General features: G+C 32.2%; 1 protein-coding gene across 2 annotated transcripts; it reads left to right on the top strand.

Annotated features, from left to right (window-relative positions):
* The first annotated feature begins 1,391 nt into the window (after window positions 1-1,391).
* Window positions 1,392-11,232, top strand: LOC121120500 (fibroblast growth factor receptor 2). 2 transcript variants are annotated; one of them, XM_071889627.1, is made up of 7 exons: window positions 1,392-1,577; window positions 7,955-8,085; window positions 8,927-9,056; window positions 9,661-9,862; window positions 9,956-10,137; window positions 10,250-10,280; window positions 10,339-10,464. In XM_071889627.1, the coding sequence occupies exons 2-6, from the start codon at window positions 8,062-8,064 to the stop codon at window positions 10,252-10,254; spliced, it is 543 nt and encodes a 180-aa protein (XP_071745728.1). In that variant the 5' UTR covers window positions 1,392-1,577; window positions 7,955-8,061; the 3' UTR covers window positions 10,255-10,280; window positions 10,339-10,464. The 2 variants fall into 2 exon arrangements, with proteins under 2 accessions (XP_071745728.1, XP_040571322.1); XM_040715388.2 differs by lacking the exon at window positions 10,250-10,280 and having other exon boundaries at window positions 10,339-11,232.
* The last annotated feature ends 4,012 nt before the right edge of the window (window positions 11,233-15,244 follow it).

The following is a 15,244-nucleotide window of genomic DNA, read 5'->3' as shown; positions in this document are numbered from 1 at the left end:
TGTGGGCCGGTGCACTGTTTTGTTGGAAGCTGTAACTTCATCCTTGGGCTACTCCATTCATTACGTCCACCATTACGGTGTCGCTCTCAAAAAAATTGGAGGAGGGGCATGACGACCCCCTTTCTGGAGGTGATATCCAGGACCATGATTCTGGATGACACCTTCAACGTCATGATGGCATTGAGTTCAGAAGTTTAATAAACCCATTCATCTGTTGTTCCTGGGGTTGGCTGAGCGGTCGTTCGAAAAAAAAATCTAAAGAAATCTACAGTTGAGTTCATCAAGTTGATTATTTTGTTGCCTTTGATCACCCTGATGGCCTTGTTGACCTTGTAGTTGAAGTATTGTAATTGGTACGTCATAATTTAAAGGGAGACGCATTTTTAAATGTGAGGAAATAATAAAAAGATCTCAGTTTGAAATGGGTCGTAATTGTGGAAGATTTATTTTAGATAAACCGATTTATAATTAATTGTAATCAGTATACTTTTTTATTCTTGCTTACAATCAAATTTAATCCTTTGAAAAGCTATTCTACTTTTGTGATAAATTAATTATAATTAAAAATACTTATAAATTTTACTATAGATTCAGGGTAATAATTCCTTTATTTTTTTTTAAATTTTAACAAAAAGGTGTGAAATTTCTTGAAATAAGATTATAATGGGTTTTTCATTAAATAAATAGTTAAAAACAGAAAAATCCGTTTTTTTCTTCATTTAAATTTTTAAGTAAACCCCATTTCTAGTGTTCATCTCACAAATTTAGTCTCACGATCAACTAATAATAAATAAACTTTTGCAACAATTCCTAGAATATCTTAAAAATGTAAAGTATGTAAGAAGTTACAAACAAGTTCTATCTATATAAATAAAGTCTTAATAGAATAATAGATTGTTTGTATTACCCTTTTAAGACATTGATTTATTATTCTTAAAAGCGTGAGATTTTCATAAATGTTGTCGAAGCCTTTTATCTTATAATTTAGCTTCTTACTGGAATAAAAATCCTTTTAAATACATAATGTATCTTTTTAATAAAATAAAGGACTATAAAGCTTATTAATAATGCTATATTTGCTATCATACTCCTTTAATGACCCTTTTGTGCCTTTATCAAGAGAGGAGAAAAAAAAAGTAATATATTGTAATAACGATGGAAATTTCCCATAAGAGATTTCAAATTGACGAGATTTTTATACTCCTCATTTAACTTTCAATTCAAGGATAGATTATCTATTATAATATATTTCTGCAAATAAACTATTTTTCTCTCTCTTAAATACTATTTGTAACGTACTATGCAATTCCTTTCCCATTAAATGTTTGTAAATTGATTTATGTATATATATATTACTTCTTCTAGTCACTTTAGTATTTTTCATTAGATTGTCAAAGAGTCGCAGTGAAAATGTTAAAAGTATATCATACAAGGGAACAATTACATGATTTGCTCTCTGAATATGCCATACTGAAAGAAGTGAATCATCCAAACGTCATCAAACTTCTTGGAGCTTGTACTAAACCAGATGGGCCTCTTCTTATTATCATTGAGTTTGCAAAGTATGGCTCTGTAAGGTAAATATATGTGCATGTACCAGGTGGTCCATTGGAATCTAAACACTTACTAAAAGCATAAACACTTATATAGAAGAAAAAAAACAAAAAAAAAATCGGAGCTCTCTAGCTTAGGTTCAAGTCGAGAAAATGACCCTTGAACATGATTGACGAATTTCCATTAGTGCACACCAAGCAGTTTGCCGTCGACGGAACCAACGTCTATGCCGTTAGAAACCCTGAAACGTTGGAGAGGAAGAAGGATTATGTCACAAAAGGCCAAACTGGGTCCGGAGGAGTTAAAGAAAACAGCCCAGTCTAATTCCCTCAAGTCCATGAGGACCCATACAAGAGATCTCAGGATTTAACACAAGAATGTCCAGAGAACTATGAAAAAAAGTGGGTGGAAAGAGCCTTGTAAGGATGGAGAGGCCACTTTTGACACCAGAAATGAAAGAAAAAAAATCCTCCGTTGCAATACTCTAATAAATATGTCTTTTGAACTCTTTTATCCCCCTATAGCCCTGATCCTAACCCCCTCCACTACACCTTTTTGGTGCATTTCGAGGGGATGGCCTGCAGTGTCCGTCATCCAAACACCGATACCCTGAAAGAAACTGTCAGCCTGCACTGGACACCATGACAGAGGACTGCATCTGCATGCGGGTGCCAGGCCTTCCAAATCTACTTGGAAGCCATCGTTGCCGCTAAGGGCAACTAAATTAATGATAAAGAGTGCTAGGACACACATCAACTTAAAGTATTAATTTTGTTGACATTCTATTGTTAATTAGTAAATTATATCTTATTGTCGTTTAAGATTTAAAGAGTTCAGATTTTAATGGACCACTCGATACGTATGTATTTAATTATTGGGATTATGCTTATATGACCTGCATAATTAAATTGAGGGATTATTTTTACATAGTGCACAGCTACATCGTTTCATTGTGCTTTTAAAACTATCACAGGGATGGAATTTTGTAAGTACTCTGTGTATTATATATTGGGGTATAGAGCAACAGTGTTATAAGTGTTATGCTATTGCTTTCTGATATTGGAAATTAAATTTTTCAAAATAAAAGTATTCATATCTATGTTTCATTTTTCTTATGTAGATTTTTACAACACAGGTATTAAATATTTTAAGACGATATTTGTCAAACTTTAAGATTTATTATTATTATTACTTAATATTTATATATATATATACAAAAACTACTCTATACATGGAATATGCAATCGTATTGCTTTCATTTTTGACAGACTGAGAATTGTTCTCTCTATTGTACTATTTATATAATAGTTAGCAAATGAAAGATATAATTGAATTAAAACAATCGTGTTATAAAAAAAAGGAAGAAAAAACACCCCTTTATGCTTAGAGTCCAGTACTTCATGAGAAATTAAGTCCTAGTATAGAGTATTCCTTGAAATATAAGTTAGAAATTGTAATTTTGGTGAAGGAATGACATGTGAAACTATTAATTTTGGTATTAAAACAAGTAAATTAAATATTTACGGTTAGAAATTTACAAAAAATAGAACCTTATAGAAACCTGCAGTTGCTAACGTGGATCCTTCTAAACAAGTACATTTTTTAAAAATATTTTAAGGAATAATAGATACTTTTTATGTAAAGATATTGAAAAAGAGGGATTCCCAGTGAGTAAAGAACTCACCCTCTTGTTAATGTCTAAAAATATATGGTTAGAATCAGGGCTGTAGAGTTGTTACATACAATACTCGACTCCGACTCCAATTTCGACTCCATGACATTGAATGTCACCAAATATTGTTTGGCTAACAATTTTGACATTTGATGACCAGGATGTGCTGATAAAGGATGTACATGTACAGTTGTAATAACTATACGTACATTTTTTTTTCTGGAACACATATTATTAACCTTATCTTTCAAATAAATTTTCCCGTCAATTATATATGATTTATCACATACCCTCAGATAAGACTTTATATATTGAGACAATAAATTCTTTCTTACTGACTGAATTGCTTTAAACTTTTTATTTTTGCTGAACAAACCCTTAACATATTAAATGTACTTATCTTTACATTGTTCTTTATAAAAATCAATGTCTGTAAATTTAAATGTTGAGATTTCTATTTCACTTTCACCCTTATTATCAACCTCACTCCTTTCTTTCTCAATCTCTGTGATCCTTCTTTCTTCTTGATCAAGTTCTTTCTTTCTACAGCGAGTTGTCACTGGCATGACATCTGTAATTGGTTTGCCTACAGCTTCCATTATTTTGAAATCAAATTCATTTGGCTCTTTCTTTTCTTCAAATACTCCTTCTTGATCACGTCTTCTGCTTAAGGAATCATCATTCTGATTCTTCTTCCCCGGCTTATACTTAATTTCAAATTCATGCATCATAAGCCTTTTTTTCCATCTATGGATCATTCCAGTAAGAGCCACTGATTTCATAAGCCATTGTAAGGGTTGATGACCAGTCTTGATTATAAATTTTCTTCCCATAATAAAAATTTAAAATGTTCTACAAATTCGACAACTGCTAACAACTCTTTCTGCGTCGCAGAATAATTTCTGTGTGGCTGATTAAGGGATTTACTAGCGTACACAATTGGATGTTCTTTACCATCATTACCTATTTGCGTTAACATGGCTACAATGGCAAAATTTGAAGCATTTGTTTCTAAAATAAACTTTTTAAAAAAGTCAGGAGTATTTAATAAGGGTTTTACTAATAACTTTTCTTTTAATTCATTATACGCTTCATCTTGACTTTTAGTCTATTGCCATTCTACTTCTTTGAGGAGAAGTTTTCTATTGGTTCGGTGAATTTAGCATAATCTTGCAGAAAATTTCGATAATAAGAGTTCTTGCCCAAAAAGGTTTGGAAATTCCTTTTATTGGCAGGAATAGGCCATTGTTGAACAGCTTCTATTAACCTATAAGTCAGAGCAACATGTTCTCCTATTTCGTGCTTTAACCAATTCTTCTTTGGCGTTAATAAATCTGTCTTCATAGCCTTAACCCTGAGATTAGCCTTCTCAGTCCTGAGCAAAAATTCAGCAAAACTACATAGTGTTTGCATGAACGTACATTCTAAGATGAGATTGTCATAAAAGAATCCGAGGAGTCCTTGCCGGTCAATTTGTGTACCATATACTTGACGTATTAAACCTTTTAAAGTTCCGCACACTTTCTTTGGCCCAAAAGGCATGCGAAGGAATTTATAAGTGGCAAGTGGGGGAAAAATTGTTAACTTATCATGATCTTCTTCTTTAACAGAAACAGCAAAATATACTCCAGCCATATCTACTGAAACGAAGTATTCTGCCTTCCCAATTTGTGGATCTGTTAACAATTCCATTGAATGGGCTATAGGATATGCATCAGATTTGGTAATACCACTTAAATCTCGATAATCCGTAGCAAATATCCAGGTTCTATCTCTCTTTTTGACTTGAACCAATGCTGATCCCCGTTCATTTATTGTTGGTTCCACAATTCCTTCCTCAATCCCCTGTTGTAGTTGATTTTTAAAACTTTCTTTAACAGCTGGATTCATAGGTCTAACCTTTTCCTTCACCGGTTCTTTATCACTACTATCGACCATAAACTCTAATATTTCAGTACGGCCTACAATGGAGGAGTCTTTTGACAATATACATAAAATCTGTATATTAACTCTTCTACTAGTTTTCGTTCATTGCCGCTCAGATAATCATTTTTTCGAACTCTGTCCCCAAACATATTATCGATTTCAATCTTAATTTTCTTGGCTTCACTAGCTAATCTTCTTACAGGGTTTCGTACATACTTAAACAACCTATCCTTCACTTGTCCATAATTGAGATTTGGGCTTAATTCTTCGACTTCTTTAGATGGGATGCAGATTTTTTCCCATCTCGATTGAAGCTAACATATATTCGTATGTTGGCGTGTACTTTTTCAATCTCCGAATAGTTGATTTACGTACCGGCACTATTCGACGAGGTTCTTCCCCAACAGTCGAAATGACTAATAATACCCGACTGTCTCCTCGGATTGTCTTCCTCACTTCAGTTAATTGTGATTCTAGATTAATTTTCCAATCTTCCCCTGTTGCTGTAAACCATACAATATCTGATGTGCTGTTATCAGTTAAACTTGTACCCTTCGACTTTAGCCTCCATTATTACTGTTTTCTCAACAGGTATAGTTGTCTTTTCAAAAATAATTACATCAGCAACTTCATCACAATTAATTAACATTAACGTGAAGACAAGTTCCACTGCTTCGTCAGAACCAAGATGTTCTTTTAACCAAATCTTTTGCCCATCTAATCCAAACTTAGCAATTATATTATCACCTAATTCCAATGTAATGTACAGCTGTCTCATTGTCATCAGTGATAGTACTAAAGGTATTCCTAGTCCACGAACTACTAGAGGCCTGGTCCTCCATGGTTCTTCAATATTATTCATCATGATTTCAACTTGTTCAGTTGGAATACCAATAATATCCAACCTATTATCTCCTACTGAACCCACTACAATGTCTGCCTCTTCCAGGTCCTTGCAAGCAAATCTTTGATCTCCTCCATATTTCTTCATCAATTAGATCATGTGCCTGGTTTCCAGTATCTACTAATCCTTCAAACTGCATTTCATCCAAATTTGGCCCAAAACCAAACTGGCTGTTCACCCGGGAGCTTGCTAAATTTACATTATCATCGTAGTGTAATCCCCAAAGTGTTTTATATGTAATATCCTCTTTAGTAACTGTGTTGTCCGCGATGGAAATGCTTTGGGAAACGTAACTTAAGGAGTGTCCATAATCCTCCAAGGCCAGGTTCTTCAATTAGGAGGAATACTTCTTCATTGTTTCCCAATTTCTGTTTCCTCATCTGGAATGCTGCCATCGCCTCCTCCGGTCTCCTCACGCTATTTATTGCTGTGTCCAGCCTTGCCATTAAGTTTTGCAAGCCTAGCATCTTTTCTTGAGGAGTCCCCAATGCCTCATTGCAGTTAAAATACGTGTCCAACACAATGTGCTAAACAGTTGGGCGCATGGAACAGCTCATTGCCATAGCGGCCCATTTACACATAAGCTCTTCCCCAATGATCAAGTCATCCAATATACTCAGAGCCTCAGACTCAGACAATAAGAAATATTGCTAATGTTCCCCTGAGAATACTTTTTAAAACATGAGGTCCTATATCGTACTTACGACATGAAGATGTTTCCCAAAATCTACATTTAAATTACTTTACATTTGCTTTCTGGCTAGTAACAAAATAAAAAAAAGAGCAAAACTTGCTCATGCGGATGGTTTCATACCAGCTGCGCCAATTAGTAGTGCCCTTTTCTATTCAAGCAAATTGCAATCGTGGAAAATGCTTCTACAAAGTTACTTAAATTTTTAAAAGGATATCTAGCAACAAAATGTCTAAGAAGTATTTTATCTTTCTATATAAATTACGTTGGAGATGATTTCTAATAGTATGTGTATAAGGTGCTTAGGTCCACCTAATGACCCCCATTTATACATTACTCATTATTATTAACATATCAACTAAAAGCTTTGTTTCAACTCAACATTAAACCGTCCTCTTTACATCATAAATCATCACTTAAAAATACAAAGACTGACATAATCCTATATATGACTTATAACACAAAAATAAATAAAATCTATACACAACCATATAATAATAATAACAATAGAAAATAAAATAGGTAAATATAGATCCTCTTCCGATGATACTACACTACAACGTTACACTGATCATATTGGCTATTCACAAACCTAAGTAATAGTGACTATGCACTACGCAATAAAATCATTTAGATTGAGAGATGTTCAGGAATTGTGATTTTATAGACTATAGAGAACGTTTGAAATTTATGGGATAAACTTATAGATTTGTTTACTTTCAAGTTTGTAAATTGATAGTACTTAATACCTATAATTTATAACCATTTAGAAAAAATAAGCTTTACGAACACTTATTGTCTTAGATTATAAACAAATTTTATTTACAAAAGTTATAATAATTTTTGCAACTGGAGTCAGTACTATTTTTCTGACTCCACCAAAAAAGGCCCTAACTCCAACTCTGTAGCCCTGGTTAGAATGGAAAACATCATTTCCGTTGATGTCAATCGCATGGAAATTAGAACTAAAGATAGTATGTTTGTTGTTAATAAATACAATTATATTGCATGTCATTGGGGCTAACTAGATTTTGGAGTTTTGTATGCTTGCCATAATTTTTATTTTTTGATAGCTAAAAACTTATAAGTTCCTAACCAATTAAATATATCCGTGGGGCTGCATAATTATAGGGGTAGTGCCGTGTTATCTATGTAAAAAAAATATTTATGTATAATTTTGGAATTTCTATCACTTTTTTTTAAATAGATTCTATTTGAGATCCCAAAGAAAATTGTATTTACAAAATTCAGATAGCGCAAATTTGATAACCCCCCCAGGATGTTATTGGATTTTCACTTCAAATTGCAAAAGGAATGGAATATCTCTTCGGGCTTAAGGTGAGTTTATGTCTATGTTGCATTTTTTTAAAATTTGGATTTAATACATGCACCATTAATTTATGTTTTAATTTTCGAATTAAAACCGAATTGTCTGATCATGAAAAAAAAAAATCTTCATAGTTTCATCTTATTTTGTATTTTTTACTTATATAAATGTTAAAGAGGATATTTATTTCATCAGAAAGATACAAAACATTAAATTTAAGGCGATTGTTTGTTATTAGCCGACTCAGATTCAAATTCTGATACAATCTCTGTGAACTTTTCCGATACCGATTCCTATTAATTTTATGCTTAAAGGAATTACATACACAAATAACAAAATGATTTACTTTTTTTTATTGTTAAATCTTTTATTACTTAGGGCTTGACAGGACAAGCAATGAATACATCAATCATAATTATTATAAAAAAATTAATAATGTATAAAATTAAGTAAGCACAGGTATCGGTGGAATTCACATTATTGAGCCGGTTCCGATACTTCTAAAAAGACCAATTCTTGACAATTCGGATACCAATTCCGATCCATCCGTTTACCCCTAAATGAGATACAAAGTTGGAATCTGTTCAATGTATTAATAAATGTGCGTTATATATTGCCATGGAATATCTTAAAAGGACTTTTAAAAATGGTTCTACGATAAGATTTTTCTGATAAAGTGTTGAAAATCCCTAGTAAAAGTATCCATTTCATAATTTGAAAGGAAATTAACAGAGGCCTACAATATTGAACATGACTACAGTCGCTCGTTTTAATAAAAAAAATATGTAGAAGACAAAGCAGAAAAGTCTTTGGATCCTTCGTTTTTGTAAATTGTATATTTTGTTATTTCAGTTTGTTCATCGAGATTTGGCTGCAAGAAACGTACTTCTTACAGAAGGCTATCAGTGTAAGATTTCAGATTTTGGATTGACGAGAGATGTTTACACGTATCAAACCTACTGGAAGAAGAGTAATGGAAAACGTAAGATTAAAAGAAAAATTGGCGATGTTAATAGTTGTATATTAAATTACTAAATTAATCATACAGCTTTTTGGCAATTTGGATATTTTGAAAAAATTTTCTGAAAGGAGATCAATTTGGTCAAAATTGATTTTTAATAGATTCACAATATGAATAACTGAACAGAACGGGGGAAAAAAACAAAAATAAACAAAATTTATACTTGTATTGAAATTATTACAAAGACATTTACTCTAGACTCTATATATTTTCATGTCGAAAATGGTTCAAAAAAGTCCAATGAAGTTTCCAGAACCAGAAATGACAATCTCTTGGTACATATTAAGTCATCTTAGTACAAGATACCAAAATAATCTATGTGAACCACCTGTAAAGCAATATAAACATTTTTTCAATTTAATCAAAGCCAAGGGTCGGCATTTTGGTCAATCTTTGTATATTTGAAATCCATGGAAAACTTTGTTAATCGGCTCATTAGTTTAATTTAAATTTATTATGATAACGTTCATGAAACAGTCTTGTATCCTAGGATCAGATCCAGGATATAATTTTGTGAATAAAAACTACATTTAAATATTATTAATTAATTAATAACCATCTCTAGTTCCAGTAAAATGGTTATCTCCAGAGAGTCTATTTGATAACAAATACACAAGTAAGTCAGACGTTTGGAGTTTTGGAATATTATTATGGGAGCTGGTCACCTTTGGGGGATGCCCATATCCAGGAATACCTCCTGAGAGATTAGTTAAGCTGCTAAAATCTGGCTATCGAATGGAAAAGCCCGATTCATGCACAGGGGAAATGTAAGTTGAAAAACATAAAATTCATAAAATATAATTTGAAAATTCAGTTATAACACTTTTTATGATGATGTTTTTTTTTCTTATTAAATATAGCTATGAGATCATGACTGACTGTTGGTCCTACAATCCTGATGCGCGCCCCACGTTCAAAAATCTCATCATGCGTATTGAAATTCTACTTCAAGATGCAACCAAGTATTTTGATATTTTTCCAAACTTAGTAAATAATAAAATTTACCTAGAACCAATTTGTTCTTCCTCAATTGCAACTGATGGTAAATAAATTATTCTTAACAACATATATTTTATTTAACGTACATAATAATAAATTTATACCATTATAAATAGCTGTATGAGTTTTTATAATAAATATTAACATTTTTCTAGATTAAAATGATTGACATATTTCACTTAGAAAGTTTGAAAATACTGGAATTACTTAAGTCACACTTTCCTAACAGTTATTTATTTTTTAGATTTAGATAATGAATCCGTTTATGACTACTCAAAGGATTCATCAACTGATAAACTGCTGTCAAAAGAAATTTATATTTCATTTGATGATTCAGATAAAGGATTTTCGCGCTCTCCTCCAAGCATTAAATACTCTCAGTTAATTCATAAACAGAGTGAAGAAAGCTTACCTTCAATTGTTGTATAACTCTGTAAGGGAAATATATTGAAAGCTCTATGAGATTCCTCTTTTTACTTGTATAATTGTGAATCAATTCAATAAGGATTTTTATTATTTTAGACGTATCCTCTTTACCTAATTTAAATCTCATTTTTCCTGATTCTAACTTGAAAATGTTTGTTTCTTTAAAAAATATATATATATATTGAGGTCTTTATGAATAAAAAATATTTAGTTATCGAATGACGATTGATATTGATAGAAAATATATTTTTTTTTTTGATATATTTTGTAAATTTCATTTCATGAAGTTTTTTATTTAATAGTATTTTTTTAACCCTCAAAAATGGTATTTTATAAAAGAAAGTTCAATTATATTATTTTTTCAAAGGCATTTTGATTTATATTTATCCTATAAAATATAAAAACATTCTGTTCAAGTCATTACATATACAATTCAAATTTTTTGATGGACATCCCATTTTTTACTAATAATCCATCCCCCCTCTCTTTCTCTGTGAAACCGGCCCTGTTTATACCTACATATGTTTATTAATTCATTGAGTGTATAATGTGTCATTAATATAAGAATACAAATTCTTATTAGATTGAATTTATTGGATGTATAAGAACAAATATTATTGGATGTTGTTTTAATAAAACATTTAACAACAATTTTTTTCTGTATACGTACTTTATCATGTAAAGTTAAATTAAAATAAATATTTATTTCGTCAACTTATATAATAATAAGTTATTTATGGCCAAAATTTTGAATATTCTCTCCCTTACTTATCAAGATTATAATGATACTGCGAAGGTTCGAAATAAACTATTAAAGGTTATGCCCATTATTTAGAATGGGTAATGCTAGTGAAAAAAGGTTTAACTCCAATAGAGGACAGAAACTTCGATTTGCATACCCCTGCTTACTCTGCAATATGCCCATCTTTTGTTATCAAACTAGCACTCATACACTATTTTTCTATATTTCACAAGAAAATTATACTAGTCAAACCCACAATTATGCTATTCAGATTGATATTGACAAAAATTTTGGTATCACACTTAAGAAAGTGTACTTAATTTCTATAGATTTATCGGATCTTTTAATAGTTACCTTTTAATTTTGGCGGAGAAGTCCTTTATTTTTAGGAAATTATTCGGTACCCTGAAGTTGGATGTATATTGTAAAAGAAAAACGTAGAGAATGTCCCTTATGCTGCATAATGGGAACCAATTACAAATCTTGTGGAAATATCCACTTTTAAAAATAATATATTTACTCTTAGACTTTTCTGCTATTTTAGATAATTATTTCGGGTACAAGTTCCAAAGTGATAACTTCTTGACCTGTTTTGGTAGGACAAACATTCAAAAAATTAATGTTGTTCATACATCAGCACATTATATTGTGTACGCTCTAAGGTATAGGAAGCATAAAATCACTGAGGTTGTTTTTTACATCATCAAGCTACACTTGGTAAATTTACCATTATACTTTTTTGTGTTTTAATATTAGCGTTTATATATATATATATATAAGTCAAATAAAGGCCAATAAAAAAATCTTATTTTCTTTATATACCCATATATAGGTTATATATTATCAAATTATAACAAAAAAAAGACATAAATTCTTTGTGAATAATATATGTATTTAAAAATAAAAAAATAGTACAGCTAGAAGAATAGCTCATAGTATACTATTTAATTACATATCACTCAATTGGCCTCACTTCTTTAATAAATAATTTTATCTACAGTTACACTACACTATTTAACAACCAATTTGTAAAAAAAAAGAAGATAATCTCCTAAAGTTATGATCCAATTTTCATAAAAGCCAATCCAAAATATTTTTTTTGTTATTATGCAATATACAAGGCCAGCTGTTATTTTTACACATCTCCATTATTCAAATTTTGAGAGGGGGAGAGTAATTTTTTTATAACTTTCCTAAGAGCAATGTTGTAGACCACATAATTAGCTGTCGGTTGCTAAAAAAAACATTGGCCTAGTCGCCACAAACAGCAAACAGTACGAGAGAAGGATTGACATCACAGCGCTCCTCCGCACAGGACTGTCATAGTAGGACATTTAGTAGCAGACTGGGGCCTCGAGGAAGACAATTTACAATACCCCTATGCGGTTGAAGGTCAGGAAATACCTGAGAAACTCTCCAGGTGCAAGCAGGAAACTCTCCATTGTCTTCAACCGCTTGAAGTCGCTTGAAGCCGAATTCCTCAATTGCTGTCCTGCCCAGGAAGATAAACAAGTCCCCATTAGCGGTATTCAGGGCTCCAAAAAAGAAAGGAGGAAACAGGAAACCTGTGAACTTATTGTGATACTTTCTGTCTTCTCATGAGAAGACTTTTTCTGATGACCCTGTGTTCAACATGCAGAATGATCAAGTAGTGACAATCGGGGATGTAGCAAAGAAGAACTGATATGTCTCCACCACCAAACCCCCTAATTCATACAATGGTATTAGGCCAGGTTTCATACAATGGGAAGCATGAATCCCATTTGGTTCTCTTGAAGATAAAAGCTGATTAGTACGTCTAAATTCTGGACACCAAAGTTCTCCCAAGGATCAAATCCATCGTTGGCAATTCTCCCTGGTTGTTCCAACAAGATAGTGCATCTGCCCATATCATAAAGAAAAAATAGTGACTTGAGGCCAACATGGACTTCTGGCTACTACTGAGCCCAGAGCTGAACTGTATCGACTGTTCCATCAAGGTGCAAGTGGTGTCAAAGGTTTGGAGCAGACGCCACTAAAACACTCGAGCCCTGAAAACATCTGTAAACCAGGCTATGGCATCCATGAGCGCCGAGTAAAAAGGTAAACTGACACAGTTGAAAAAATGTCAAAATACTTTTAAACTCATATATAAAAAGATAAAAGAAAAAATCAACAAACACAAAAATGACTCGAATGGGGCTGTGGGCTGGTCCTGAATCTAACTTCCAAAAATGACCTGCCTGAGTATAGTTTTGGTCCAGCCAAAGCTTTACGACTTCGTCCAGGACCTTCAGATACTCCTCTGTGCTGATTCGAGACCCTTTGGGAAACAGTATAGAGGCATTGCTTTACCTTGCCTTACCAGCACACCCAACATCATGACCCCGGCCGGGTGCTTTGGTGAATTGATAGATAGAACCTCTTTAGAACTTTTAGCCACATAATAATTGTTAAGTGCATTTCTGGCCTGGTCAACAGTCCATAACTTCTCATTACTGAAGATGCACACAACATTATAATTTTTCTTTATCTAGTTTAGAAGTATTTTTCCTTTGGTTCCTATCATTGCCATGATGACCTTGGTAATGTGCTGCCGATACCTTCTTTTGTAGATTTTGACCCCTAGGTCCCTTACTGCATCAATTGTATTCGTCTTGGACATTCCTGTGGGCTTTCCGAGGTTGGCCATTGATATTCGGGGGTTTCATAGATTCTGGCCTTGTTCTCGGCCAACTTAGTTTATGTCCGCTTCCTATTGTGTCCATCACAACCTTTTTTCCCTCTGAAGACCATTTTCTTACTTGATCATAGACTTGACTTTATAAATAAAAGTTTTGGAGCACTTCTCCTTGTCCATGATCTTTGGGATTGATATATTGGCTCCTATAATAGCTGCAACTATTTCCATCTTTGCTTCCCTATTTCTAGCTAGATATCAATAAAATTATTAATGACAAAATCAAGGTCTTTACCTTTTCTAAATGTTGAAATTAAGGATGAACAAACTTGTTTTTGTAAAATAATAAAAATATGGCTCTAGAACTCGAAACTTGACTTTTCTGACTATTTGAACTCAAATAGAGCTGGTTACCATGCCCATTGGTCGAATTATACAAAAAAAAGGGACACTGTTCAGCTAAATTCTTGCTTTTTAAAATATTAAAGGAACATTACTATTGTAAACTTCAATGAGGAGTACTTCTCAGCCAAAGGCATAACTAACAGAGAAAAGTTGTCTGACTTTGGACAGGAGTTCTTCATAAACAAAGCATTCCAGATAAACTTCAAAATAATACTCTAAAAGCTACTTTTATTTTCAGTTAAACTTGTAATTCTTGTGGTTGTTGCACAATACACGCATATCCGTCAAGTATATATTTGTACACAATTTGCTCAATCGTACTATACACAATGTGTAATATCATAAATTCTTTATATTTTGTACAAAAAATATCCAAAAAGGGTTTCTTTTTTTGTATTATTAATTATTTTCTTCTAGTAAACAACTTAAAAACACTCTTAAGAACTGTAATGGGAAACCTATATTCATAGTCTTTAAATATTAATTTATTTCTGTAGATATAATAGATCCTCACGTGGTTCATATCCCCGATCAGTAACAAGCAATTTAGTAATAAAGTATATAATTCCTAATTTACTAAGCTTTGAAATGGTAATGCCAGGAAAATTTATAATAGAAGTCTATTGAAGTTAAGAAGTATATAAAAATAATATTAGTAGAAACCAAATCTTATAAATTGAATGGATATCAGTACAGTATTTATACACTAATAACAGTGAATGACAATAATCAATATTATTTACTTGGAATAAGAGACAAAGAGAAATTGACATTACATGAAATAAGAGACAAAGAGAAATTGACTTTACTTGGAATAAGAGACAAAGAGAAATTGACTTTACTTGGAATAGACTCGAAAGTTTCAATGAAGGTGCTGTGGATGGATGATGAAAACTCTTTCACTATTCCTTAGGGTGT

This window comes from Lepeophtheirus salmonis, chromosome 6 (genome assembly GCF_016086655.4).
Source record: "Lepeophtheirus salmonis chromosome 6, UVic_Lsal_1.4, whole genome shotgun sequence".
In the NCBI taxonomy this organism is placed as follows: domain Eukaryota; kingdom Metazoa; phylum Arthropoda; class Copepoda; order Siphonostomatoida; family Caligidae; genus Lepeophtheirus; species Lepeophtheirus salmonis.
This window is presented reverse-complemented; position numbering and strand designations above follow the sequence as displayed.

Excerpts from the sequence above, each read along its gene's own strand:
- LOC121120500 (XM_040715388.2), top strand. The coding sequence starts at position 8,062 with ATGGAATATCTCTTCGGGCTTAAG. Across the intron at positions 8,086-8,926 it reads AATATCTCTTCGGGCTTAAG|TTTGTTCATCGAGATTTGGC; the intron begins GTGAGTTTATGT and ends TTGTTATTTCAG. Across the intron at positions 9,863-9,955 it reads GATTCATGCACAGGGGAAAT|CTATGAGATCATGACTGACT; the intron begins GTAAGTTGAAAA and ends TATTAAATATAG.